This window comes from Exophiala oligosperma (assembly GCF_000835515.1).
Source record: "Exophiala oligosperma strain CBS 72588 unplaced genomic scaffold supercont1.5, whole genome shotgun sequence".
NCBI lineage: Eukaryota > Fungi > Ascomycota > Eurotiomycetes > Chaetothyriales > Herpotrichiellaceae > Exophiala > Exophiala oligosperma.
Window position 1 is genome coordinate 2907430 of NW_015622822.1, and position 27839 is coordinate 2935268.

General features: G+C 51.0%; 11 protein-coding genes across 12 annotated transcripts; 8 read left to right on the forward strand and 3 right to left on the reverse strand.

Annotated features, from left to right (window-relative positions):
• Positions 1–465: 465 nt before the first annotated feature.
• PV06_06345 lies at positions 466–3324 on the forward strand. Of its 2 annotated transcripts, XM_016407449.1 has the most exons (2): positions 466–711; positions 765–3324. In XM_016407449.1, the coding sequence occupies exons 1-2, from the start codon at positions 699–701 to the stop codon at positions 3047–3049; spliced, it is 2298 nt and encodes a 765-aa protein (XP_016263053.1). In that variant the 5' UTR covers positions 466–698; the 3' UTR covers positions 3050–3324. The 2 variants fall into 2 exon arrangements, with proteins under 2 accessions (XP_016263053.1, XP_016263052.1); XM_016407448.1 differs by having other exon boundaries at positions 466–3324.
• PV06_06346 (uncharacterized protein) lies at positions 3312–6358 on the forward strand. The gene is made up of 4 exons (XM_016407450.1): positions 3312–3911; positions 3960–4090; positions 4142–5454; positions 5504–6358. The coding sequence occupies exons 1-4, from the start codon at positions 3762–3764 to the stop codon at positions 6148–6150; spliced, it is 2241 nt and encodes a 746-aa protein (XP_016263054.1). The 5' UTR covers positions 3312–3761; the 3' UTR covers positions 6151–6358.
• Positions 6359–6913: 555 nt separating this feature from the next.
• PV06_06347 (uncharacterized protein) lies at positions 6914–7417 on the forward strand (the record flags this gene model as incomplete). Its single annotated transcript, XM_016407451.1, has 1 exon — positions 6914–7417. One exon carries the CDS (start codon positions 6914–6916, stop codon positions 7415–7417), a length of 504 nt encoding a protein of 167 aa, XP_016263055.1.
• A 1021-nt stretch (positions 7418–8438) lies between these two features.
• On the forward strand, positions 8439–11014 carry PV06_06348 (uncharacterized protein; the record flags this gene model as incomplete). The annotated part of the gene is made up of 3 exons (XM_016407452.1): positions 8439–9214; positions 9267–9520; positions 9570–11014. 3 exons carry the CDS (start codon positions 8439–8441, stop codon positions 11012–11014), a joined length of 2475 nt encoding a protein of 824 aa, XP_016263056.1.
• Positions 11015–11650: 636 nt separating this feature from the next.
• Positions 11651–12569, reverse strand: PV06_06349 (uncharacterized protein; the record flags this gene model as incomplete). The annotated part of the gene is made up of 2 exons (XM_016407453.1): positions 11651–12215; positions 12400–12569. The coding sequence occupies 2 exons, from the start codon at positions 12567–12569 to the stop codon at positions 11651–11653; spliced, it is 735 nt and encodes a 244-aa protein (XP_016263057.1).
• Positions 12570–13516: 947 nt separating this feature from the next.
• On the forward strand, positions 13517–15526 carry PV06_06350 (uncharacterized protein; the record flags this gene model as incomplete). The annotated part of the gene is made up of 3 exons (XM_016407454.1): positions 13517–13897; positions 13967–14077; positions 14138–15526. 3 exons carry the CDS (start codon positions 13517–13519, stop codon positions 15524–15526), a joined length of 1881 nt encoding a protein of 626 aa, XP_016263058.1.
• Positions 15527–15978: 452 nt separating this feature from the next.
• Positions 15979–16951, forward strand: PV06_06351 (proteasome subunit alpha type-4; the record flags this gene model as incomplete). The annotated part of the gene is made up of 4 exons (XM_016407455.1): positions 15979–16009; positions 16058–16064; positions 16110–16550; positions 16600–16951. The coding sequence occupies 4 exons, from the start codon at positions 15979–15981 to the stop codon at positions 16949–16951; spliced, it is 831 nt and encodes a 276-aa protein (XP_016263059.1).
• A 44-nt stretch (positions 16952–16995) lies between these two features.
• PV06_06352 (uncharacterized protein) lies at positions 16996–18059 on the reverse strand. Its single transcript, XM_016407456.1, has 6 exons — positions 17941–18059; positions 17780–17823; positions 17636–17709; positions 17490–17551; positions 17304–17405; positions 16996–17249 (listed from the first exon to the last, which is right to left on the reverse strand). The coding sequence occupies exons 1-6, from the start codon at positions 17943–17945 to the stop codon at positions 17168–17170; spliced, it is 369 nt and encodes a 122-aa protein (XP_016263060.1). The 5' UTR covers positions 17946–18059; the 3' UTR covers positions 16996–17167.
• A 293-nt stretch (positions 18060–18352) lies between these two features.
• On the reverse strand, positions 18353–19502 carry PV06_06353 (uncharacterized protein; the record flags this gene model as incomplete). The annotated part of the gene is made up of 3 exons (XM_016407457.1): positions 18353–18967; positions 19018–19157; positions 19229–19502. The coding sequence occupies 3 exons, from the start codon at positions 19500–19502 to the stop codon at positions 18353–18355; spliced, it is 1029 nt and encodes a 342-aa protein (XP_016263061.1).
• A 3570-nt stretch (positions 19503–23072) lies between these two features.
• PV06_06354 (uncharacterized protein) lies at positions 23073–25106 on the forward strand (the record flags this gene model as incomplete). The annotated part of the gene is made up of 5 exons (XM_016407458.1): positions 23073–23206; positions 23265–23590; positions 23648–23752; positions 23823–24095; positions 24147–25106. The coding sequence occupies exons 2-5, from the start codon at positions 23318–23320 to the stop codon at positions 25104–25106; spliced, it is 1611 nt and encodes a 536-aa protein (XP_016263062.1). The 5' UTR covers positions 23073–23206; positions 23265–23317.
• A 332-nt stretch (positions 25107–25438) lies between these two features.
• PV06_06355 (uncharacterized protein) lies at positions 25439–27343 on the forward strand (the record flags this gene model as incomplete). Its single annotated transcript, XM_016407459.1, has 1 exon — positions 25439–27343. One exon carries the CDS (start codon positions 25439–25441, stop codon positions 27308–27310), a length of 1872 nt encoding a protein of 623 aa, XP_016263063.1. The 3' UTR covers positions 27311–27343.
• Between the last annotated feature and the right edge of the window lie 496 nt (positions 27344–27839).

Genomic DNA, 27839 nt, shown 5'->3' on the forward strand with positions numbered 1-27839 from the left:
GAGCGCTGTAGTGTAGTATGATGTGATTCAAGCTACCGACCAACTAGGTAGGGTTTTCGATGGCGACAAAGTAGAAAAGAAGCCAGGGGGTCACTTAAGAGTACTTGGGCAAGGGTGTGTTGTATGGAGAGATATGGCGAACCATCTGGTGACGGACTGAGTTGTTAGAGAAATACAAATCGAGTGCAATGACGTCCAAATGACTAGTGATCTATTGGGGATTTGGTGCCTGAACCAACCCTTGTGGATGGGTAAGCATGGTAGGCTCACTAGGCTGCACCATGCCTAATAAGCTTGCCAGCCTTGGGACTATTGGGTGGCTGGCCAAGTCATCACAGGCCACTTGACTTCATGCTTGAACGCCTGGACTGCCGCCACATGTCCAGGTGCTCATTCTGTCCGACCGTGCACCGTGACCATCATCGGTGGCAGCCTTTCGGCCTTTGTCTCAGCATTCTCACCGACCCAACTCGCCGTCACCAGTCCGGACTCAAAGCACCGACAGCATTCACTGCTTCATCTCTACTTATCTCATCAACACAATTGATCTTATTGTTGGCAGCCATCTTCCGCTAGGAGGGACGTCTAAGGCTGCATATATCCGCATTGTAACCTGCTCGATACACAACGCTTATCGCCATCTCTTCGCACCCAATTCACACCGGTGAGAGCTCGCGTGATTACTGCCTGCGGGCAGGATGTTCTCCGAATGTATGACTCGAGGAGAATACCCTCCAGAGAAAACCATGCTGATGAGCTTCTAGACGCCTCCCGCTTCCTGGCTCAGTCACAATCACGTATCAGTTTTGCCCCCGTCGAAGAGCGCCGTTCTCCAGATGATCGATCCCGACGCTCAAATCAGACATGGAGGGCGTCGACGGCATCGAGGACCTCCAATACTCGAGTCCCTAACCCTTATCAGCCTACCGCTTCGCAATTGTCCGCATTCCCTTTCGCATCACGTTTAAATCCTCAACAAGCGCCCCTCTTCTACAGTGCTACCGATGAGTTCCGGGAAGAGAACGACGAAGAAGAGCATGAACGAGACATGGCAGATTTCTACGCACTGCAGAGATCGAGAAGGCAACTCGGAGCCAGTGATCTCCAGGCATCGTCCGATGCGGGAGAAGGAAGTGAAGACAGCATAAACGGAGAAAGCAGCCACAGGGACGACGTGCACGAGCTAGGCATGAGAAGAGGAGGTGGCATTAGGAGTTCATGGCATGGCGGCGTCCGATCGTCTCGACGGAGAGGGCCAGGCCTGGAAGATCTAGCAGAATCAGCAGACTCAGTAGAGTCGGACCCGGCCACTGCAAGTAGGGCCTCACGGACTCGTATGGTTGACGTCGGCTTGGAGGACACCTTGAGAAGTGAATATGACGACGAGCCTCCTGAGGATCTGATGGAGAATCCTCCGTCCGTCCAGCAACTGCGGACACGCAAAGCAGCCTTGCACGATGACTCTGGGCCAGAGTATTCGGATGGGGATGATAGTGACGACGCACCTCGAAAACGACTCCTTGCCGATGAGCAGAGTCGTGCAATCGACGGGCATGGCCAACCTGACGATCTTCAACCACCACCAAATCGGCAACCTAAGCATGATGCCTTTTGGGGACAGATCTATCTCCTGAATCTGGCAGCCATGTTTACTACCTGGTTTCTCATTTTCCTTCACACCGAGTCGCCCAGTAAGAGGCAACCACTTGGCGACACAATATATACAACCTTGCACGGATCATTTTATCTTTTAGCGACTTATACCCTTGTAGCGACCTTCGTTTCACTATTTTGGCTTGCGGCACTCAGGTCGTATGTTCGATATCTTGTCTACGGCATTGTCATTGCCGTGCCAGTCATTCTTTATTCATTCTGGCTCTACCCATTCATCTCCAGCTACCGGGGGGCCTTGCACGGATCAAGTGCTCAGGACACTGTCATGCGATGGTCTTCTCTCGTCCCGGCGGTCATGGCCACGCTATGGATCTTAGCGGTCATACGAGGCAGGCTGGCCATGCAAAAGGCCATCTCAATACTGGAGTTTGCCACCAGGATCCTGGCCGCCAATCCAACCTTGGTCTTGGTAGGGTTTTCGGTTTTGGGATTCATAATCAGCTTTACCTGGCTGTGGCTCTCCATGTTCACCAGGGTCTTCCTGGGTGGCCATCCCTTATCTCGTTCTACGATCAGCAGATTCGTGATCGATACCTCCACATGGTGGGTTGGATTGTACTTCGTTCTAGTCTATCTCTGGACAATCGCCTTTGCTTTTGGCATGCAGCGCACCATCACTTCTGCAACAGTTTCGCAATGGTACTTCCACCGTCTAGCCATTCCAGCACCGACATCTCAAGCCATCGTAAAGGCGGCTTTATTTCATTCGGCGACTACGCTTTTCGGGACAATTTCTCTTTTTACGGGACTGGGACTGTTGGTTAGACTCCCACTGCTTGTCCTACCCCGTCGGATGACAATGCTTCTGGGAGTGGCCATGTACTCCTTCATACCGAGTCCAATTGCTGTGCTGATCAATCCGCTGACTCTCACATACGCGGCCATTCACTCTCAGCCTCTCAGCGTCAGCGCGAGAGGACTTTCTCAGATGCATTTTCTCACACCGAACGATGCCACGACGTCTTTGCATCCCAATACGTTCAATCGGCGTCAACGCTCAGATGGCTGGTCTGCCGATACGACCCCGCTGTTACCCTACCGGTTAGCCAAACTCATACTACATGCGACAAGATTCATCATGTCCCTAGCCTTGGGGTTTGGTGGATGGGTCTCAACTGCGCGGTCTCTACGACTCGAAGGAGCCGGCGCCAAGGGAAGCCTCTATGCATATGTGGTCGGTCTCATAGCCGGAGCCATTGGCTGGGGGATCCTGGGAGCGATGGAGGGCGTGCTCGCGTGCATTGTGGATGCCGTAGTGGTGTGCTGGGGAAGTGAAGTAGGTAGTACTGGCACTGGGGAAGTCAGGTATTGCCGAGAAGCAGGCAATCTTTTCGGTGAGGATGAGGACAGAATCGGACGAGTCAGCCTAGCTTGAAGCTCGTCCGGAATGCGTGCTTCCTCCAGTACCAAGAAGGAGGCCACTTGAGGACGAGAAGGAGATCAATCTGTCGGCGACAGCTCTGATAGCCAGACTAGAGACCAACGGTTGGAGGCTAGAATCGAGTATTATCCCTTGACAAAACCCACCACGTTCATATTTAGATGGAGACTTGTACTTTTCACGTGCCGGCCATTCTTTTTTTGGCCCTTTTGACTATGGATTTTACTAGAGGGCGAACTCTGCTGCGGAGTCCAGTCAACATGTCAGGCCAGGCCAAAAATGTTGTTAATGCGGCCCCTGAATGCTTCCGGGCTGCGCCAAGTGGCCCTTCTTCACCAGGTACTACGGGATCACGAGTAAAGGCCACCATATCCAACCCTTCAAAAGTTGACGCGCATTAAATGCCAGCTTTCACAATTACTTCCCTACAACTCTCCTGATCTTTCTCTATTCTCCTTCTTACCTTGCTTGAAATGTCTTCTTCTTCTTCCCTTCTTTTCATCATCTAATTCTTCTCTGTCTTCACCAGTCTTTGCTTCAGCTTTCTTCCGCCAACGCGCAACGACGCGCAAGGCTCTCCCTGCCTTCATCGATCTTACCCACGGTAGCAAGTCGTCCGGTTACACGACTGCCCGCCATAGAGGGCTCTACTCCTCCTTCGAATTCGTCTACAGGATCGTTCTAGATCCTTCGTCCCTCTCACATCATGGCTGCTGCGGACAGCGGATATACCACTGGCGCAGGGCGAGACGATACTGATCTGCGTCGAAGAAATGTTGCCAGTTATGAGAACGCCAATGGACAACATGTCTACAAGGTGGATGCCGAAGACGTGAAGAAGCTCAAAATACAAAAGGTGCGAAAGATGGCACTTACAAGACACAACCCCTAACAATATTTTCAGAAGTCGGGCATCCTCGAGATCCTCGACGAGTGGGAATTCATCATAGCCCCCATTGTCTTCACTGCGTTTGCCCTCTTTACACGACTATGGAAGATAGGTTTATCTCCTATTGTGACATGGGACGAAGCCCAGTAAGTTGGATGACCATTTGCTACCACACTGCAAGCTAACGTTCGTTGCAGTTTCGGCAAATTTGGATCCCACTACCTCAAGCGAGAGTTTTACTTCGACGTCCATCCACCCCTAGGGAAGATGCTGGTGGGCCTGTCTGGCTACCTGGCTGGATACAACGGTTCATTCGAGTTCAAGTCCGGCGAGACCTATCCGGAAGGCGTTAACTACACCTTCATGCGGATATTCAATGCCCTCTTTGGCGCAGTGACAATTCCCTTGACATATTACACCGCGAGGGAGCTCAACTTTAAGCGTCCGGCTGTCTGGTTGATGACTCTCATGGTCCTTTGCGAGAACTCCTACGCCACCATCTCCAGATTTATTCTCCTCGACTCCATGCTTTTGTGCTTCACCTTCACCACGGTCTTGTGCTGGGCGAGATTCCACCGTCTGCAGCACAAGAGCTTTTCAATCGAATGGTTTGCGTGGCTGTTCCTGACCGGGCTCAGCATTGGGTGTGTGTGCAGTGTCAAATGGGTTGGCTTGTTCGCCACGGCCTTGGTTGGCCTGTACACGGCCGAAGATCTGTGGAACAAGTTTGGTGACCTAAAGATGCCAAAGACCGAGCTAGCAGCCCATGTGGTTGCTCGAGTAGGCGGACTCATCGTCATACCAATGCTGGTCTATATGTTCTCATTCTATCTGCATTTCTTGATCCTAGAGAACTCCGGTCCTGGCGACGCCCAGATGTCGTCACTTTTCCAAGCGAACCTCAGAGGCACCGAAGTTGGCAAGGACTCGCCTCTGGAAATCGCTCTGGGATCAAGGGTTACTATCAAGAACATGGGTTATGGAGGTGGGCTGCTGCACTCCCACGTGCAGACGTATCCCGAAGGCAGTGGTCAACAACAAATTACCTGCTACCATCATAAGGACGCCAACAACGATTGGTTTTTCTATCCCAATCGAAGCCAGCCCGAATTCGATCCGGAAGCGCCTTTAAGTTTCGTTGCCGACAAGCAAGTTGTTCGTCTCGTCCACGCACAAACCGGTCGCAACCTGCATTCGCATTCCGTGGCTGCCCCAGTTACCAAGGCTGACTATGAAGTCTCTTGCTATGGCAATCTGACCGTTGGCGACGAGAAGGACCACTGGAAGGTCGAGGTCGTCAGCGATGCAGCATCCTCCGACAGATCTCGAATTCGAACCCTCACCACGGCATTCCGACTGCGTCACACTGAGTTGGGTTGCTACCTCCGCGCCGGAACAGTCAATCTTCCACAATGGGGTTTCAAGCAAATTGAAACGACATGCGCCAAGAATGCCAGCCCTAGAGATGTATACACGCACTGGAACGTGGAGTCTCATGTTAATGAGCGACGTAAGTTCAGAAACCCCCTTCAATCGTTCTCCCTACTAACGTCCTGCAGTTCCACCTGGCGAAGCCAAGAACTATCGCTCTCCATTCTTCAAGGATTTTATTCACTTGAACGTCGCAATGATGACGTCCAACAACGCTCTTGTGCCTGACCCGGATAAGCAAGACGACTTGGCCTCGCAATTCTGGCAATGGCCTATTCTTCATGTCGGTCTCCGCATGTGTTCATGGGATGATAGCATTACGAAGTACTTCCTTCTCGGCAACCCGCTCGTCTACTGGGGCTCGACCGCATCATTGGGCGTTGCAGGTTTGATTGTCCTGTGGTATTTGATTCGCTGGCAGCGAGGATACGACGAACTTCGCCAGACCGATATCGATCAAATCCACTACTCTGGAATCTACCCTCTGATTGGCTGGTTCTTCCATTATTTACCCTTTGTCATGATGGGACGAGTCACGTATGTCCATCACTACTACCCGGCTCTCTACTTTGCCATTCTCGTGTCGGGTTTCTGCGTCGATTGGATGACGCGACCCCTTAACAAGACTGTGCGCTGGGGTGTTTACTCTATCCTGTACGCTGCAACAATTGGCTTGTTCGTCTTGTTCAGCCCGATCGTTTTCGGTATGCAAGGCCCCAACAAGAATTATGCGTACCTCAGATGGTTCAACAGATGGAGAATCTCGGATGCTTAGAAAAGAATGAGAGCATCTCCACCGTTTGGGGAATATTACAGCCCAAAAAATTTGACACGAGGAGAATCGAGGTGGTGCGATGGATGTGGCCATACAAGCGCCCACAGGGAATTTTCGCTGAAACAGATATAATAACTCTGATCATGAGGCTATGGTACTTTCTGTAAAACAAGACTTGAAGCAATGACATGTAAAAGTTTCTCAATCATTTCGTCTCCTCTGCCCATCTGCCATTTCAGTGATCTAACCATAAACACATGAAAGTTGCTTTGACTTGGCGCACAGGACCTACAGGGGCTACAGATCTATGCCATGCACTTCATGTATGGGTCTATTCGATGCCGCGAACCTGGGAGGTAAGTGATACATGAAGAGCCCTATTCCGAGGACGAGTAACTCGGATAATTGTGGGAACTTTGGATAGAATATCCCGTGTCTTCATCGACGACGGACATTAATTCCTCCTAAACCCGAAATATCACGGAGACTTTCAATGCGTCTTTGCTGCCCACATACAACCATATCGAATGTGTGTGCAAAGTATATAAACCCTCCAGCTGATTCGAAAGACACACAAACAATTGTAAGTCCGGCTTCATTAACCACAAAACAAACCAAGCCTGGCTCTCGGGGAGCATTTCTAGGTATTATCACAGCAAACAACTCCTCCACTACCTAGGTAGCCTCGCCTACCTGCTTTGGCTTCTCCTTCGAACCCTACAAGCTGGAGGGAAAAGGAATCCTTGATCTCAACTACTTCACAATGTCTGACCTCGCAACTACCCTCCGCACCACCGCGGGACGATACATCTCGGCCTTCGAGACCCTGGACGCAGATCTCTTCGCATCTCTCCAGTCGCCAAAGGAGTACAGACACACATTTGGCCCTGCTTCGGTGAATCCACCTGGGCCACAAGACGGTGCACACTTCGCTCAGCATATCAGAGACTTGCAAGGGATCATGAGGGGGTTCCCCGTCTATGCGCAGTCGACATGGGTCAACGAGCCTCAGCGGCAGGTCATCGTCCATGCCACTAGCGAGACTTGGTTCCGGGACGAATATAAGGATTCTGGTGATGCCGAATGGTTGTATCACGGCGAGTACATCTTTTTTTTGGACATGGATGAGACGGGGCAGAAGATCACCAAGGTTTTTGAGTTCTTGGACAGCAAGGGCACGGAAGTGTTGAGAGGGTTGATGAAGCGGGCGAGGGCGAACGAGGCGAAGGCCAAGGGCAGGGAGGTGAGCAAAACGAGTTTCGAGTAGAAGGTATCTCTACCAACTTAGCATTTCCAAAACATCTGCGAGGATACCTTTCTACCAACTTTTCCATGTTGAGAGGGTCACATCATAGACTTTGTACGAAGCCGAAGACCTTTGCCCGATGTACGCCGTGCAACGAAGAGGATTCGCACAAGGCAAGACTTGCGTAGACCCGTACAGATATCCACATAGAGCACTACAACAACGACTGCGAGTATAAGAGCGGAAAAACGCGACGACCAAGCCAATATATCTTGAATAGATTCGCCCCCAAAATAAACGGAAATGATGGAACAGCGAATAGATTGTCCAGTAAAACATGGAAAACTCGTAAAATCAAAAGATTAAATGCGGCTCCATTCGGAAACAGTGACCTTTTGTCAGGTCACTCTGGAGACGTCGTGGTCGTGCCATCGTCAAACGGGCGTCCTGCTTCAGCTGGCTATCCCATTCTGGGCACTGTACCATCGAATGGCATTCTCGCCGGCCTTTACAAAGATTGTTTGGACGTGTGACTAAGATGGAGCCTCATCTATTGGCCCCGGGTGACCGGTATGTCGCGCTCTAGTGCCAGAGTCGTTGGTGTCAGCCGGGGGGAAACCCAGCATTCTCTCCTGTTTCGTACTCGTACAAAGGAGAACGAGAAAAAGCCTCGAGCCTCGGTCACAAGGCTGCCAAGGCGCCAACCCTAGTATATACTAACGTCGTGGCTAGCCCCGTGGATGACCAATGAGCGGAGTCGACGTGCTGAGCGAAAGCGGGATGTTAGCGATGGGCCTGCGCTTCTTTTCTCCCACTAACTTCGGCCAAATTAACTACTAAACCGTCCATCATCTCATTATCCTCGTTACCCTCCGAAACCCTCCCTCCGCGTACCTGGCGATTGCCCGTACACCCGCATAGCCTCCATCATGGCCAGATAGCCAAGTCCGAGACTTTCGCACTCTCCAGAGCGCCCTTGCCATCTTGAATCTCGACCGCCTTGCTCGAAAAACTTACCGTCGCCTCGCCTGGATTTATCGACATGGCCGCTCAACGCTCGTCGTCAGCCGGACACGGCACGGGCGACTATTCCGAGGACCCCAGTTTCGAAACCAACGTAGACGGCAGGATTGAGATGGCACAAGAAGAGATAGACGCCATCATCAGGAACAAGAGGAAGGTCAGGGATCCAAAGGCATGTTATGCGTGTCATCGACGCAAGGTCAAGTGCGATAGGAACCTCCCGTGTGATTCATGCATCAAAAGAGACCACCCCGAGCTGTGTTCGTACGAGCGACCGACCAAGAAGAGGCGGATCGCCTTGCCGGGGTCCATGGGCCATGGCGAAGGTACGCCGTTCGATAATCAGGACCCTGCGCAACAATCGGGGCCCAACGTCACAGTACCCCGCGAGCAGTGGGATCGCATGAATAGAGAAATTCAGAGGCTGCGTAATCGAGTCAAGAGCGAGTCCATGTCCCCCGAAGCGCTTCAAGTCGACCTGGATGACTCGCACGCCGCGGGTTCTCATAGCCGTTCCGAGGAGGCGGAAAGAGAAGGCTATCACGCCCCAAGTAACCAAATGGGCACCATGCATCTGGGCTCTAGATCAGTACTTGCATACATGATGGCTCTGGGCAGGAGTCAGACGACACAAGACACTGCGCGGTCGCTTCTGGAAGAAAACATCTTGCCCAAGCTGGGTCTGGATAATGAGAGCGCCACCTATCCCTTTGTCGATTTATGGAGTACAGCTTCCAGCATGCAAGATGTGAGTGGCTTGTGTAAGGCAATCCCTGATGACGAACTGTGCCGAGAGTAAGCATGATCCGAGCAGACTATGGTGCTGAGTGCGACTAACACGGTCCAGGTTCTTTGTCGGTTATCGAGACGTTTCGGGCACTCTCTATCCCGTCGTGCCTGACGCGGCCAGTTTCGAAGACACGCTGGTGTTTATGCTGTCGAACCGGTCGCGCGCTCTCCGTGATAACCTAGAACTTGATCCGAACAAGCCGTACGGCGTCTCGCTGGCGTGGTTGTCACTTGTTTTTGCAGTATTCGCTTCGGGTGCACAATGTGCAGATAGACCGGCCAAGGAGAGAGAACTCACCTCACAAGTGTACAGTAAGTTGCGTGGTGCAAACTATGATACGATCTTGCTGACTGCTGGTAGTTTGTTGCTCCTATCAAGCTCTGCGCATGGCGAACTTTCTGACCCATCCCTGTCTCGAGACGATCGAAGCATCGCTTATCATTGGCAATGTCTTGTCATATAACATGAATCCGGGTGTGGCATACATCTTCCTAGGAATGACGCTACGCATGTCATTTTCCATTGGGCTACAAATCAATTCCAACCACTTCACCGAGGCTGAGAAGTGGACCCGGCGACGAATTTGGTGGGCACTTGCATGGCAGGACTCGCACTTTGCTGTGAGCTATGACAGACCGACTTCGAGCGTCTTGTGCATTCCGGACATACCATATGGGAAGTTTAGTTCACCAGGAGATCGGAGCTACGCCGAGAGCATGTTTGCGATAATAAGACTCACCCAGCAGATTGTCCGGGAGCGTCTTCTTCATCCCCGGGCTGTGATGACTTGGGAAACGATTCGAAAACATACCGACGAGATTGCAAGCATTGTTGCACAAGGTGCGGCTCACCTCCGCGATCGAAATCAATGTTACAGAATGACGGAACATCTTGAACGTCTGGCTCTCAAACTTCATAGCTCCTACATCGTCAGCGAACTTTGTCGACCTGCCTTGAAAGAGCCAGCTTCAACGGATGCCACCGCGGTGTCTACTCCTATTCAATCTCCTGGTGGGCGACGCAAGGCCTCATCTCAATCTACCCCGAATGCCCCGGCTTTGGATTCGGCTGCACGGGCACAGTTTCGACGTGAATGTGTACAGGCACTGGAGGGAGCTGTTTCCGCATATGTGGAATTACATAATACGAGCAAATTCGCTTCCCGTTCTTGGATCGGTATTCAGCGTGCCATATCGGCAGCTTTCTTGCTAGGCACTCTGCCAGACACAGGACAGGATACTCAACGATTGGCTCTTTTGCGCGAACTTGAAATCGTTGTTGCTCAGCGAACCAGGGAAGAGTCGACATTCGACTTACAACCTCAGGAAAATCTTGGTTCAAGACGTCTGTCGGCGCATTCACAACCGCCGCTGGCGGACTCCCCACACTGGGTTCGCAGTATGGCCAAGTCTCTGAATGCGCTTGGCAAGCTGAACGCCGCCTTGAACGGACCTAAAACTGCGACTGCGAAATACCCAATGCTTTCGACCACTAATGGCATTTCTGGATCGGGAAGCCTCTTCACAAACATGAGCAATAGCACCAGTCCGCCGCAGTTGAATACTCGATATTCGAGCATGTCGTCAAGTTTGAAGCAAGAACCTTACTCGCCCGCTCTGGCGAGTAGTGGACTCATTGGCATCGGCAATGCGAACATGACCATGGGTCCTATTACGCCGGACAGTACGTCGTCGTCCAGTGACTGGAATTTCGGTAATTTACACGAACGAGCGGCCGAATATGTTCAGGCACCTTTGTGGGGAGACGGGGCGGCCATTGGTACTTATTTTGGTGTCGACCCCTGAGCGGTCATCTTGAGTGCAATTCCACCATACATTTATGATAAGGGTCAGTCTTGCTATCAGTGACCAGGATTTGCAAGCCTGGCTCTTACGGTCTGGGTTGTTTACGGATGGGATGATGTTTAAAGCGTTACGAACGTTTCTTCCTTTCTTCCTAGCAGCAACATGATGAAGAGCTTTGTCCCAACGCCATGCCACTACGATGGTGAGGGTTGCTCCCCCAGGATTGCGTACATTATGTACAGCAGTACAGAGTGCGAGAGACTGTGAATACTGTTATTGTGTCTAGGTCAATGATACCCAATCTAGCACGACTTCGGGAGTGATTGTGGTAGGTTGAACTGACCCATTGAAGTTTTCATGTGAATGAAGAATGAACCTATTTTTTTTGAGACCATTTCTTTTCAGTTGTCTGTTCGAGCAGTGCCATTGAATACTTGACCACAGATTAGTTTTGGCATGAATTCAGGAGCGACAAACACATAAACCAACAGATCAAAATGACTATGGTTATTTATGGTTTTTTTCGGACAGGTGAAGACTGAAATTTTGACGGTTGATGGTTCATGACTATGTGTGTATGGTCATGATATGATCATGACTCTGACATGATTTGATTTTGACGCGGTAGGTATTTTCTCACGACCCAAAAATCACATATCTCATCATACCCAAAGCGTTCCCCAACAAGGTGAAGACGGTCCGAGGGGTCGGGTTTTCCAAAATGATTTCGGGGAATCTTTCCTCGACGAAGACGGCGTGCAACAATTCAGGGGTCAAGATGCCTCCCGTCTGGGCCGTGTTCATGACCCCGACGGCCTGAAGGACCCTGACGAACCACAAGTTCAGTGGGAGTCGGGGGGCACCGGAGGCTCGACTCTCCCGGTCACGCCGTTGGAAGGTCCGGGCGAGCGAACGCAGAGTCACGGGTTCGTCATTCCCGCCTGCGTCGTCGATCATTGCCTGTAACATTTCCGGCCTCAAGGTATAATTGTCCCCCTGGTGGAAGTCGAGGCGGGTGAAGGACGAATCGTGCTCGATGACGTTGTGGCGGCGAGTGTCGACCAGGTCGAAAGTGCCGTCGGCCCGGAGGAGGGGAGGGAGGGATGAGACCAGGGAAGCCGCCGCGAGCCAGTCCATGTGAAGGGCCGTCTGCAGGGCGTGTTGGACCTGGGCGAGGGTGATGTTTTGGCCGTCTCTGGGGCTGCAAAACCCTCCGAAAAAAAGAAAGGACAACGAAGTCAGTAACTCGGCAAGAACAAAATTGAAAACCAAAAAGAAAGACACCTGAAATCACTGAAGACGAAACAGGAAACACAGCATCAATTCAAAAAAAAAAAAAGAAATGGAAGATCGAAAGAGAAAAATCGCAAGTGGCTACTACGTACAGGTATCCTTGGTTGGCTAGTGCGTTCAATCCAGGACACGGACCACGATGTTCGATGTCACCCTTTTTGTACGTGTGGTCCTCATTGGAAATGGCGGATGCTGGTGGTTTCTTGTCGGCGTAGCCTCCGGTGAAGAACGTTTTGATGATGTTGGTCAGGGAGAGATACATGGCGAGGGACCTGCTGTATCTTCTGGACAGGCAAGGATCGAATAGAACGGAAGGTCGGGAGCAGTATCGAAAAGTAATTCCCTGTGTCAAAGATGAATCGTTCGAGGCGAGAAGATATTCGGTACACAAGGGAGCGCGAGAGAGAGGGGGAGAGAGCGCATCGAGGTATGTGGAGTATGGAGCGTGGAGAGAAAAAGTCATTTGCACATGTTTACGGAGTACTTACTCCGTGGCTGCTCATCTGCATATTTTTCGGGAGCCTCAGCAGGCATCGGTCCAGCCATCCTGGCGAACCAGCCTGCCTGTCACACCGGTTCAAGCTGATGGTCAGCATTTTCACCCCGAACAGGGGCGCACTTGTGTTACACCAAGCTGAAGTTTTTAGACCCGGGGAATTGCATGCAGCCTTTCTGACCAGGGCACAAACAGGTGGTGGGATTCAAAAGGAGGCGAGCTGAAACGAGCTGATGGACGCTTGCAGGAAGAGCCCTTTACTTACGCCCAAGGCTGAGTCTGACTTGCTTCTGCTAGAACTTACTCCGTTAAGCGAACCAGTCAAGCTCTTCATCACATCTTTGACCAAGGCAGGACTGGTGCTTGGCAAAGGAATTCGTTCGCAGCCTGTAATCAATTTTCCCCAATCTGTCGAGCTTGTTCCGTTGTGTTTGCATAGGCTGGGGTGGTGCAGGGGTTTTTCGTCCTCGTGTGACGCACGGAGTAATGTGTAGAGGGGGGTGATGAGCCTGATGAGTTGCTTGGGTGGGAAATCTGTTGAGACATGGTCAGGAGGCTGGACATATGGAACCGTGTGCTCTTTCTCAACCCTCTTGCCCTTGCTCATCGGACACACAAGTTCATAACCCCCTTGGTTGTCTCCCTTCCATCACTGTAGGGTGGCTTTCTCTGCACAGGGACATCATACTCTTCGGACTCCCCGGACCGCAGCAATGGACACTCACATCAGCCCTAGCTATAAGCCGGGCCTCACTGATCGATTGCTGGTTGGCTTGTTTCACTTGATCAACAAGTTTATTCCGTGGCACAAGTTACCTGCCATCGTCGGTGCTCTGAACCTCGAAGCTTTGCGTGTCGAGCTCCGCGAGTACAACTTGCATGATGGGTACCCGTCCGGTGTCTACCAAGGTAACCAAACCACCGACCCCATGACCGACGAGCGCTTTGAGTACGCTCGCGATTCAGATGGGAAGTTCAACTCGACCGAGATGCCACGAATGGGGTGTGCGTTCCAACGACTTGGGAGAAATTTCCCCCGAGGCTTGACCATCAAACCAACAGAAGAGGAATTGTGGACTCCAAACCCTAGAATGGTGAGTTCGTCCAAAGGGTTGGACCTTTTTTCGTCAGGATATCCAAGCTGACACATCAAATCGATCCAGTTGAGCGATCGTTTGATGGCACGCAAGACGTTCATCCCAGCGACCACTTTGAACTTGCTGGCGGCAGCTTGGATCCAATTTCAAACCCATGACTGGTTCTTTCATGAGAATGTATGCTCGTTCCAGCCAGCACAAATCATAACGTGTTTTTTGTCAGCTGACTCGTAACAGAGCGACGAAGACTTCGACGTCCCTTTGCCTGCAGGAGACAGTTGGCCACATGGCAAATTGGAATTTCCCAAAACCAAGCCGGATGAGATCCTGAGTCAAACAGACACCAGGTGCCCTGGTTACAGGAACGTGAACACGGCGTGGTGGGACAGCTCGCAGATCTACGGGTCCAGTGAAGCCGTGACCAAAACCCTTAGAAACCTGAACAGTGATGGCAAATTGACTCTGACCGAGGAAGGTCGAGTACAATTTCTCCCTCGCGACGCGGACGGTAACCCGTTGACCGGATTCAACAATAACTGGTGGATAGGTATGGAGATGCTGCACACCCTGTTTGCACTGGAGCATAACACTATTTGTGACATGCTGCGTCGGGCGTACCCGTCCTGGACAGGCGATCAGATCTTCGATAAAGCTAGACTGGTTAATTGTGCCCTCATGGCCAAGATCCATACCGTGGAATGGACGCCTGCTATCCTTGCCCATCCCACATTGAAGATTGGCATGAATGCAAACTGGTGGGGCCTAGTCGGCGAGTCCTTGACGAAGATGCTGGGTCGCATCTCAAAGACCAGTGAAGTCATCAGTGGCATTCCAGGCTCAGGAGTAGATCAATTCGGAGTGCCGTACTCTCTGACAGAAGAATTTGTGTCTGTGTACCGAATGCACTCACTTATCCCGGATACGATCGCCTTCTTCAACGCCAAAGACGGTGGACACAAATCGACCATTCCTGTCGAGAACATGCTTTTCAAATACGCCCAGGCGCCACTGGACAGTGGCCTCTCGTTTGCCGACGCTTTCTATTCCTTCGGAATCAACTACCCCGGTGCTATCACGAACTCGAATTATCCGGATTTCTTACGCAACCTGACCACACCAGACGGGATACATCGCGACATGGGCACCGTGGACATTCTGCGCGACCGTGAACGAGGCGTCCCTCGGTATAACCAGTTCCGTCGTTTGTTGCGTATGCCTGCACCCAAGACATTCGAAGAACTTACCGGTGGTAACAAAGTTCTTGCGCAAGATCTCTCGGATGCGTACAATGGAGAAATTGAGCTCGTTGACGCACTCGTCGGATCTCATAGTGAGCCCGTACCTGCAGGCTTTGGGTTCAGTGACACTGCATTCCGCATCTTCATTCTCATGGCCAGTCGACGGCTCAAGAGCGATCGGTTTATTGCTGGACAGTGGAATGCACAGACGTATACAAAGGAAGGTCTAGATTGGGTTCAGAATAGTGGGATGAAGGATGTGTTGTCTAGACACTTCCCAGAGTTGAGAGGTGTGTTGAAAGACAGTAAGAATCCGTTTGCCCCGTGGAGTAAATTGCCCAAGTCGACGGCGTATGATGGCATCGAGACCAATGCTCCAAAGAAGTGAGTGGTCCTGTCTGTAGGCATGGACGAAGATTTGGCCTACCACAATGGATGATGACTTACCATGCGACCGTTGATGATGACCCATGCATTTACCTGTGAGAATCCATCATGCTGCGGTTTTAACTTGTTGCATGCAACTCTTGTCGTCGTGATGTTGAAGGTTAAGAAAATGTGGGATAATGGTACTACTACTCGACCGTATCAAATCCGGTGAACCATTTGAGCTTGACCCGAAAACTCCAAGCTTGGCAGGTTCAAGGCAACGGCTGGGGACGCGGCTCATTCGCGTAGAGACAGTGTCATGTAAAGTAAAGTAGTGCTGCTTTCCTACGGTCATTTACCAAGAACATCTACGATCGCCTTCGATTCCTTTCTGCGCAATAAGCCTGCAAGTAAGAGATCCTTCAGCAGAACGTATTTCTTCCTCACGAGCAACGTAAAGCTTGTTTCAAGATGGCTTCCGGCTACGATCGTGCGCTTTCAGGTAAGTTGTTCATACAGTCAATTGGGGACGCAAGCTAACTTTCTGTAGTCTTCAGGTAATTTGTCTGCTTCTTCGTTCCTACATCAACTGATCGATATAGTCCGGACGGCCATGTTTTTCAGGTCGAATATGCTCTGGAAGCAGTCAAGCGAGGTACATGCGCAGTCGGCGTCAAAGGGAAGGATATTGTAGTGCTGGGATGTGAGAAGAGATCAGCGATGAAGCTTCAAGATACCAGAATCACACCTTCAAAGATTGGTCTCATCGATACCCACGTCTGTCTAGCTTTCGCTGGTCTCAATGCGGACGCCAGAATATTGATCGACAAGGCGCGATTAGAGGCACAATCCCACAGACTGACGGTGGAGGATCCGGTCACGATTGAGTACATCACCAAGTACGTCGCCGGTGTACAGCAAAGATACACTCAGAGCGGCGGTGTGAGACCTTTTGGTATCAGCACATTGATCATCGGCTTCGACAAGGGAGACAAGGAGCCCAAATTATACCAGACTGAGCCTTCTGGCATCTACTCAGCTTGGTCAGTATTTCGGATGGAATGACTTCTGTCATGTACTAATCTGTAGCAGGAAAGCCAATGCCATCGGACGATCGAGCAAGACGGTACGAGAGTTCCTCGAACGAAACCACAAGGACGACATGGACCGAGAAGCCACCATTGCATTGACGGTCAAGTCTCTCCTCGAAGTGGTCCAAACTGGTGCAAAGAATATTGAAATTGCCATCATGGCTCCTGGAAAGACCATTGAAATGTTGCCCTCGGAGCAGATCGAACAATACGTCAAAACGATTGAGGCGGAAAAGCAGGAAGAGCAGGCAAAGAAGAAGCCAGGAAGAGCTGCAGCTTCAGGTCCCGGCACCTCGACTCTACCTACAAGACCAGTTGGTGAGGGTGAGGGTGAAGGCTCAGGGGACACCTGATGATCAGGTCACTTCGTACTTGTCCCTTTGCATGAGCGCCTGGAGTTCTGGTGATAAATGAAAACCAAGAAAGAAGTCTTTGATCATGGCATTTTTGTTTCTGCTTGCCCTACATTTTTAGAACAGCGGGAGAGTTTTTCCTTCTCCATGTGCTGTGCTCTGGGGGCATGAGGCGGAATTGTTCATCATTCATTTCGTCAATGTACCATATCGACATTAACCAAGCTTCTCCGCCGCCTCTCTGACATCGAAGATGGTTCTTTGTTCTGGCTGTCGAACCCGTTCATCCTTGAGCATTCTGAATTCATTAGTCGAGGTCTCTTCGGAGCAACCAATACTAGAAACCACGTACCTTGCATCCATCCTCGTGTCGTCGCTCTCAATTTTAAGTGCTGCCTGGGGCGTTTTGGCGTCTATCACGAAATGATTGTCACAATTCGGACAGTATTCGTCGCTAGTAGGAAGTCAGTATATGCAGATACACAAGATACAGACCTAGCTTATTAATAGCATGGCTCTTGTCTATGTCTGTACTTACCTCTCATCCCAATCCCGGGTGTCTTTTCGAAATGCTTTGCGACACTTTTTGCAAATAAATGTCTATGTGAACTTGGGTATTAGTGCTAGCCTCTTTTCTGCTCAAGATGGGGCGAGACGAAATGAACTTGGAATCGCTCATAGTACCATATCAAAAGTTTGTAAGAGTGGATGAGATTCTTGCTCGGCATGGCATTCTGCACAGTCAAACCATTTTTTGCCTGATCGAGGAGTCAGTGAAAACTGAATGTCAGGAGAAGGGCGAATCTGGATATGGGGAAAAGCACATACAGCATGCACTCCTTATCGAAACTTGGGCATTTAAAATATGTTTACTGATCGAGAGATGGATGTTAGTGCTTCTGCTCCTTTTTATATCCGATCTGTAGAGATGGCGAGCGAGTTTTGACGAGGCTTTTTGTCAGGGGTTGCCGTTCAGAGGGTTGCCTTACCACATAGTGGTGTTGTCTTGGTTTCGAATTCAAAATTTCAATTGACGTGCGAAAGTCGTGGGCACAATGTAGATTCCCAATCCGTAGTTGCTACCAAGAACCCCCCGGTCAGATTATCAGGGATGTTTGTTGTCGTTGTCGACAAATGTTGAAATGATACTCTCCGTACTCCGCTCTACGATGGAAATACGAGTCATGACTTTTGGTCAGGTGACCTCGATTCAAGTCATGAGATTTGAAAGTACGAGTATGAGCAGACATTCAATTCATTCCCTCTCTCAATCTTCGAACGTGCACATACCCTCGCACGAACGCTACCTCTAATACTATGAGTAAATATTGGCTGTGTGCCATGTTGCCATCGACGAGAACACGACCACCTAAGGATATGCCATCAAAAGAGGGAAGCAAATCACCAGAGGTCACCAGTCCTCCTTCCTCTGTTGGGATGTAGCCATTCCATCGCACTCTTGAGGTTGACCCAGCCGAGAAAAGGTCTTGAGAGACCGTATCCCACCTTCTCCTGCATCCACTCGGGCAACTCGCGAACCTTCTCGACCGGATTGATCAAGTACTGATTTTCTTCCTGTCTCAGCCAACCTCTCGTCATGAAGGTGCTGTACACGAGGCGCTCTTCCGGATGAATCTCGCCGTTCTCATCTGGTTGATCTGTCTTATTAGCACTGCCTCCGTGGAAGCAACCACTCAAGACCATGAAACCATCACCAGGTTCGAGTTCGGCATAAAAAGTTTGGCTTTCTTCTGGAGGTCCAGCGGCATAGTCCCACAAATGTGAACCTGGGATGAACCGCGTTGCACCATTACGCTTGGTGGTCTTCTTCCCTGCCACGAAGAACCCGATACCTGCATCACGACCCGTCACGTGTTCTGCCGTTGCAGGTTGATAAACATGATGGATCGCATCATCACGATGTAACGCTTGATCCCGTGCGCCCGGATTGATACTGAAAACAATGGTGTTGTTCAATTGTGGTCGAGATACCGACGCTTCGTTCTTGCCGCCAATCTACTATGGGTCAGTATCGAGGGCAGCCTTCTCGAATATCAACAACATACCCAATTATATTTCAATGTGCTTGATAGCAATGCATCTGTCACCCCTGTCCAGAGTGGATGACCGAAAATGCGATCGGCAAAGGTTCTCGACTTTGTGACAAGTCCAAATGCTCTTCGAGTTTCTGCTGGGAAAAAGTCGCCTACAGGTACATTTGTATCAGGGCAGCTGAGATGCTTGTGATGAGATTTCCAGGAACATTACTAAACATACCATCACCCCAAGCTGTATCCTTTTCTAGCTCCGGCCGAGTATCCCTTTCTATGCGCGCCAACTCATCTTGATCCAGTACGTTGCGAATGACCACTCCGCCAGCAACTCTGATAGCCTCTACCAGATCTTCAACCGTGGCACTCGCGGCATTAAAGATCTTGACCTCGGGTAATGGCGAAGCTGGAGATTTGAGCTCATCATCCATTATGAAGCCATTTGTGCTGTCAATGGCCTTCGCTGCAGGCACGGGGGCTTCGACGGCCGAGGGTGCCATCCTGAAAGTGATCGAGCAACAAACGACGATATGTCCCACAACCACAGTTTTATTGAGAACTTGCAGCAGCAGCTTGATATGATGTAAAATCAAATGATGACATTGTCCTTTAAATATTTCGACACTCGTATATCGAAGGCATAAACCACGTTCCAAAGACTCTTTCAGGGATGTGGAAATCTCTCCTGCCCGATTTGGGTTTGCCGCGCTTCCAGACTGATAGAGTACGTGATCGGCTCCATCAGCATACGAAAGAAGTCTCACGTCTGCTGCGAACTTTATAAACGCAACAATGGATTGAATTAACGCACGGTGCAATGCGACTATTCTGGCAAGAGAGAATCCGGCCAGCGCTTATCATATCCTGTGGATGCGGGGATGAGCAGGCTCATCAATCTAAGCGCCAAGTCGATGTGAGAGGGCAACGCCTTACCCGTACTACTTTTCTTGATAGAGTGGAATCGATCGTCTTGGTCGAAAATGGAAAGAGAGATGCGGGCATTGCGAAACACTAACGACTCATCAGCCTTGCCGGATCGGTTCATCTCTTAAGACTTTAAACATCCTCATTGGGCGTCCAGGACTATAAACATGAGCGAAATATCCTCGAATCACGTCTCATTTCAAGGGTATTCCCTATCTACGAACTTGTCCTGCGGTTGTGTTTGTCCTCGACAATACCACAGGGGAATAGTGTGGGAAATCTCATCCTTGGTGCCTCCTGAGAACTTCGCCCATCCGGCCATATTTTCCGCTCAGACTTTCGAACCATGCGAAGTGCGACGACCAACTTCATTGACTTCCATGGATCCCTTGGCTCCGGCAGAGACAGCTTTCTCGGCAATCAATTCCTTCTCATGTTCTCGTACAATCTGCTCCTCAGCAACCAGCCCCTCGAGCCGTGCCCGATCTTCCCATTTGTGAGGAACAATCACATTCTCTTCCAAGAAGTAGTTGGTTGGCTTCACTTGAGTCCAAATGATGGCCAGCAGGAAGCCCAGACCGACAGCATACAAGGTAAATTGGACGATCAATTGGTCGAGGTAGGAAACGTTCTTGGAGTCTAGCACAAAGGAAATGCACATTCCCAGTGCTGTGGTTCCCTTGAATAGTCTGTACGATTTGGTCAGTTCTTACAGGTTCGGTGTGGACTCGAGGATCTTGCGCTACTTACCCGCTCAGTCGCGAGCAGACCCGTGGGTCATTTGAAAGTGCTCCGAGTGTCCACTGCACGCAGATCTGGTACGTAGCATAGATGATGCCTAGCTCACTCATCAGAAGGAGTCAAACCTATCCGGAATCCAACCATACCTTCTAGCAGATACAGAATGAAGCCAGCCCCAAAGGCACTGTCGGACCAGTCAACACCTGGAGGAGTGTTCTTCTGCCTGTTGACATCGTTCTTGACGATCCATGCTGCCAGGCCCGCGTTCGTGGCAAGGCACAGAGTACCCATGATACAAGTTCCTACCATACCACGAACACGTCGAGATTTGATGCGGTTAGTGTCCATGACGAAGGCCAACATAAGAGGACATGGCATCATGATGAACTGGAAGAGAACATTGTTGAGCGACCGGGTTCTCAGGTTGAAATAGTAAGCGTTGATGCTGGAAAGAAGGGCCTGAGAGTCGTTAGACGTTGTGCCTGTAGAGGTAAGTTGTGCTGCTTACCAAGTTCATTTCGGCCACAAAGATGCCAGGGATCAGCATCAGAATCCGCCAATCTGTGAAGAGGTTGATAAGGCCCCGTATTTCCTCCATGACATTGGGGTCGTTGAAGATGGCAATATGCGTCCCATCATCTCGCACCACTTTCTTTGGATCGATAATGAAAAAGAAGGCGATTAAAATAGCCATGCACATGATCACGATGCTTAACAATGGGCATCAGCACCAAGCCGGCATCGAAGCATGAATCTTACTTACAAGACAGAGTACACTGCGTTCGAGACTCCGGTCGACTCAGTCTGGTGGAAGTTGACTCCGAAGGCGATCAAACTACCAACTGTGCCTCCGAAACTCGTAAAGACCCATTGCCAGGTAATGAACAGTGCTTTCTCATCCTCCTGGGCATATGCAAATTGAATGAAACCGGATGCAGTCCACAGGCAGCCCGCAGTCACCCCAAGAATGGCACCTCCTAGATAAGGAAACCAATTATGGCCTTCACGGTCAAAGTACCAAAGGCCTCCAACGTAAAGCGGATAGCCGACTGCGCCGAACATCATGGTGATTTTGGGACCACAGATATTCAGAATTGCGCCGCCAATCCAACCAAAAAGACAGAACAGACCGTAAAGCACAGCATTGGTGGTTGAAGCAACTGTCTGGGAACTCGGCCTTCCTCCACCGGCACCGAGACCGGTAAGGGCGAGATAGATCCCCGGCAAACAGAAAAGGATGCTGGTCCCATGGTCAATATCCCTCGAAAACACGCGGTTCATCAGGTCGGAACTCACGCTCCCACGACAAAGTTCTGATTGATGGGTCGATTGAGCCGGAACTTGCCCGTTCCCAAGGAGGGTTCCATGAACTTCATGGCTGATATGATGGAGTTATTTGCAAGTTCACAATCCGAAATGATTCAGCGCCTGTTTTAAGCAGGTAGAGAGTGACAAAGGCCAACACGGGAAGAGAGTGATCTTCTCCGGTTTTATACATGTTTTCCATGCCAATGAAGGTTTCTCAGGGTGTCATCTCACGGAGGTTGCGCTCATTGCCGATGCACAAGTCGCAGGCTAATCACCCCGACCAGGTAGGTTATCAAGGAACGCATCCCTGCTGAGCCAATCCGAATAGCTGACGGGCACTGTTATCATGCCTTTTATGTGGGTCCGAGAGATGATCTTTGGCCGTCTAGTGTCCCGTCGACAAGTTGGGGTACAAGAGATCAACACATGTCCAACAGGAGTTCCGAGCATCTGTCCGTCGTCGAGAGACCGCCCTCTCTCTATTCAAGGTAGAAGACGTGAGTTACTAAAGAGGCTGCTGCAATTAGAGCTAGGGTACGATTTAGTGGTCGATGTCGCTGTTCTCAGCTTCCGACACAGAGACCCAGGCACGCGCATCTCGCAATCGACCCTTCACAGCCTTCGGGATAAGAGTGATAACGCTGAGTTCCGAGTTCCGTTGTGCGGGGAGAAAGCTGTCGCTAGCTTTGGTGTTTAGTGAGGCTGGGCAGATGACTGCGTATCACATCGTCTTCTATCGATGCTCGCCTGCAACAATTCCTTGTCTGCGATAGCGAGTCCCGAAGAGCAGCAGGGGTAAGGGCCAATCAGCCCAAGTCTCTAATCTCGCTGGTCGACAATGACACAGCAGTAGAGACTAAGGCGTCAAGAATGCAATAACACATCTCTCTTGCCTATTCAAGCCGTCAGCTCGTACGGCAGTGATGATCGACATCGACGATGTATTTGCCATGCCACACCTTGGGCGTGAGTATCCTTATCTCAGCTCCTGGCATATGCATGTCACGATGATGGTGGTGATGATGATAAGGTATCAAAAGCACTACACGGAGTTGGACCGTGACGCTATACTCCGCATCTACAGCTTCAATCTACCTTGTTAAGGCTGGTGTCCGGCGACCAGGCCCGTTCGCAACCAACCCTCAGACCAAAGTCTGAGAGCACTTACTGTGTCACTTGCTGTTTTGAAGATTAACACCGGCTCTGTGGCGATTGCTGCAGGTTTGACTCGGTACGCGAGGAACAACTCATCCACAGGAGACCGAGCCAGTGCATTCTTACCTTCACAGGGTCATCGGGGTTCTTGTCTTGTCGATAGTAACATCTTTGGAGCATAATCACAATGGTTCTTGCACGTTGGGAAGAGCGGGCGAAAAGCGCCAGGGACTTTCGCGACGAGACTTTGAGCAAAGTCGACCCACCGTTTAACCCTCTCCCCGATCCTCTGCCAGTGTCGTCTCAAGAACTGCCAAAGAAATATCTGAGTCCCAGAGAATATGAGCTTACCCAGAATTATGATGCTATTGAGCTCCTAGAGATGTTGCTTGTTAAGAAAGTCACTTCCGAAGAATTGACTCGAGCATTCCTGCGTCGAGCAGCACTCGCACAGTATGCCGTATGGATTGAAGAGCCTTCTAACTTCGATATTCATGTATACTGAGATACATTGCAGGTCAACTGCGTGACAGAGCTAATGTGGGATGAAGCAATTGAGCGTGCCAAATATCTTGACTCGCTTCCTGAGCCCATCGGGCCGCTTCATGGGCTTCCGATCTCAGTCAGTACGAATCGATGTCTGGAGCGATGCTCCGGGAGCTTCCTCTGATGGCTTGTATTGACTTTTGCAGGTCAAAGAACATCATGGTCTCAAGGGGAAGACCTGTCACGCTTCATATGTCGCCTGGATCGGGGAGGATTCGCTCCCTAGCTCGCTGAATGACTATCTGTACAACGCTGGCTGCGTTTACTATGTTCGGACAACGGGCCCACAGACGCTCATGGCGCTTGAATGCAACAATAACATCTACGGTCGAACGGTTAACCCCTGGAACCGAAATTTGACCTGCGGTGGCAGCAGTGGTGGTGAAGGTGCTCTCGTCGGCTTTAGAGGAAGTGTCTGGGTGAGTAGCCGTGGCATAAGCCAAGTCTATGACAGGCTAACCACATAACAGGGCCTCGGCGGAGACATTGGAGGTTCCGTTCGTGCGCCAGCAAGCGATAACGGTGTATATGGATTTAAACCGACCTCTAGACGACTCTCACTGCAAGGGATGAAAGCCGCCAACAAGGGCAGGGAGTCGGTCATGGCGACATACGGCCCTCTCACTCAATCTCGAGAAACAATCAATCTATTCATGAAAGTCATTCTCGACAATGAACCATGGCGCCATGATCCTTGGCTGACAGTCAAGCCATGGACGCCCGTGACCTTGACAAAGCCGCTCAAGCTAGCCATTGAATGGTCTGATGGGGTTGTCAAGCCACATCCCCCTACAGTGAGAGGAATGAAGATTGTTGCCGACGCCTGCAAGGCCGCGGGCATGGAGGTAGTGGACTGGGAACCGTATCAACATGAAAGAGCTTGGGACATTGTGTCCCGATTGTACTTCCCTGACGGGGGCGAGGACACGCTGGCTCCAATCAAGGATTCCGGAGAGCCCGTTCTTCCCCTCACCAAGTTCATCATCGATGAGCAGCCTCAAGTGAAGAAGCTTGACATTCACCAATATTGGGAGCTCTGTAGCGAGCGAGACGCCTATCGTGAAGAACATGCGGAACATTGGAATAAGACGGCAGAATCTGGTAGGGAAGTGGACGTCATTCTCGCTCCAGTCACACCTGGTGCAGCTCCTCTTCATGACACGGCACGATACTGGCCATACACCAGCCATTGGAACTTGCTGGATTATCCTGCCGTCGTCTTTCCGGTCACTCATGTCGATGTCGAGAAGGACAAGAAGGAAGAAGGATACACCCCGATGAACGAGCAGGACAAGTACAACTACGATTTGTACGAACCAGAGAAGTGGGTCGGAGCCCCTGTCAGCTTGTGCATTGTGGGAAGAAGACAAATGGACGAAAAAGTCATGGCCGCGCTTGAGGCTGTCGAGAAGGCCATGGGCCGGAAGTAGTACAAGCGAGGTGTAACTGGGTACCTGATGTGCTGGCGCTGATATAGTTGATAGTGTATGAGCCTGTGTTGGTATACATCTCTCCGTCGCTTGATATACTGTACTCGTAATCGCACGCGTACTCGTATGGCCTTTAGTTATCGGCACCATTCGGGAAACCTGCCGAGTTCCAGCGACCGATAAGACCCCCGCATCACGTGCCGAGACTCTTATCTGTTTTCCGCGGTTATCAAAAAATGGTCCCAACTGAATGTCCCTCCATCCTTAACATCTCGTTATCATTCCCACTTCTACAAGCTTTTCACACGAGGCATGTCTAAGGTCCAAGGAAAATGTCGGTGACAGTCTGCGCACCATCGCCACCCGGTCCAGTCAGCCAGCGGAGGAATCTGGCCGGCAAAAGGACAAATTCACTGGGATGGGCCAAGACCGATTGTCACACTTGTGCCGAAAAGCAACGCATCTGCGATCGTCGTCGCCCCAAATGCAGCGCTTGTCTCGAAGACGGTGGGATATGCGGCGGCTATATCCAAGCGTTGAATTGGGAGCGAGGGACTCTTCGACTGGGCACATCGAAATTTAAATCAGCCGCTCAGAGAAAGTCCTCGCCCGAAGAAACTTCGCCGACCCCGTCACAGTCCCAGTCTCAGCCGCCATTGCCCCAGCCATCGGCATTCGTCTTTGTCGACCAGACACAGTCGTCAGAGAAGCCGAGGAAGAAGGCGCGCAAGAATTCAAAGTCAAGCATGTCGATCGCGACCCCGCTGGACCGGTCTGCGCGCTCGTCCGTGTCATCGACGTGGAACTCTGTCGGTCCGGCGTCCCCTTCGACACCTTGGTCTCTGACAAAAAGCACGACGCCGCTCTCGACGACATACGAATCGCACTCCGACGCCGTCCTGTCCTTGTCTCCTCGAGTGTCACGGCCACCGGTGGAGGACGCGTTGGCCTTTTTCCACTCCCGCTTTTCCAAAACCACACTCACCTGGGACGTGCCCGTCAACCCGTGGCAAGCGGCGCTTCCTCAGATTCACGACGGTGTGCCCTGCGTGCTCTACGCGGCAATCGCACTCGCCCAACGGCAACAGGCACATTTATGCAACAGAGCCGAGGGCCTCGGCGTACTCAATCTCAAGGCGAAAGCGCTGTCGGTTTTCGCGACTCACCTCAACGACCTCTCCTTCGAATCGGCCATCTCGACGACCCTGTTACTGATAGCCTTGGACTATGCCGAGTCCGGGGTGTCCAACTGGACGATCCACCTCCGCGGGGCTCTCAACGTCCTGGAGTCCAGCGGCGGCATACGGGTGGCCGAGTCACGACAGAACCTCCGAAGCCAGATCGCGATGCTACTGTGGTACGACGTCACCGCGGCCATGCTGTCGCGTTGTCCGCCAATATTCCCCCGGCGGTACCTCGAGTCGTTGATGTCGTGGCAGCGCGAGACGGAATGGAGCATGCTCGGACTCAACGGGCTCCCGGACGGGATGTTTCTCGACATGTACGACCTGGCCATTGCGGCGGCGCACCCCGACGCCATCTCGGCCGAGGCCATCACGGCATTCGAAGTGAGGATACTAGGGGCGTTCCCTGGAGACCGGGAAAACAGACTGCTCGACGCCATGTCACGGGTCTGGAAGCTGGGGTTGTTGCTGTACTGTCAGCGGGTGTTGGTTCCTTTTGTCCGTGACGGTGTCGATTTACCCACGACACGGTCGACGACGGTCGATCCAGAGTCACCATCACCTCCCGCCGCTGTGATGGCGTTTGGTATCGGAGGATCTCGGCAGAGCCCACGACAACTCGCCCTCGAGATTTTGGGGATTGTCGCCGATTTACCTCCAGACAGCAACTTTCAGAAACAATGTTTGCTCCCGATCATACTGGCCTCGGTCGAAGTGCCCAACCCGTATCTACCGTACCGCCGAGTCGCCATCGATTATTGTGTACGGTGGAAGGAGAGGACGGGCATGTGGATCTTCGACTCGGCTTTGGAGTTCATGAGTGGCGTATGGTCGAGGAATGATACGACCAAGAAGGAGAAGATGATGCCAGATGGAAGTGCCGGTGGTGGTGACGATGTTGATGATCATGACGACGATGACATCCGAAACATTGTTATGGGTGAGCATGAAGCAGTTATAAACGTGCCGTGGACCGATGTATACCCAAGGGGACTTGAGTATGGTTTCTTATTCGGTTGACGTTGTTGTTTCTTGTGTCCATGGGAGTAGTTAACTCTTTGTACATGGGGATACATGTATTTTTTTTCGCCCGCCCCTTTGGGGTCTGTTCCATTCAGGTTCGACATATGATTCTGAAACACACCTTTTTCTTTGTATTCCTCAACAATCTTGTCGAAACTTCACCCGTACAAACTGACCGTTACGGGTCGATGCGTTATACTTTTCAAACAAGAGTACGGACACTGTCTCGATTGAAACATGCTTTGAAATAATGATACGATCAAGTACTTTGTTTCATTTTTCTTCTGTTTCTCTTCTCTTTCTTTTTTTGGTCCCTGGATCCGGTTTCGCACAGACTTTTTGGAAGGAGGCCAGACTTTACTGTGTTGTGCTGTGCCGTGATGCGTAAAGTCAACTCCCTACATAGGTACTTGGCTACAGGTTGACATGAATCTAGACCGTTGTTTTGTCATGACAGTAATCTCTGTTGGCGAACTGAGATTTTGAATCTTGAATCTTGAATTGTATATTTTTCCCGGTTGACGGG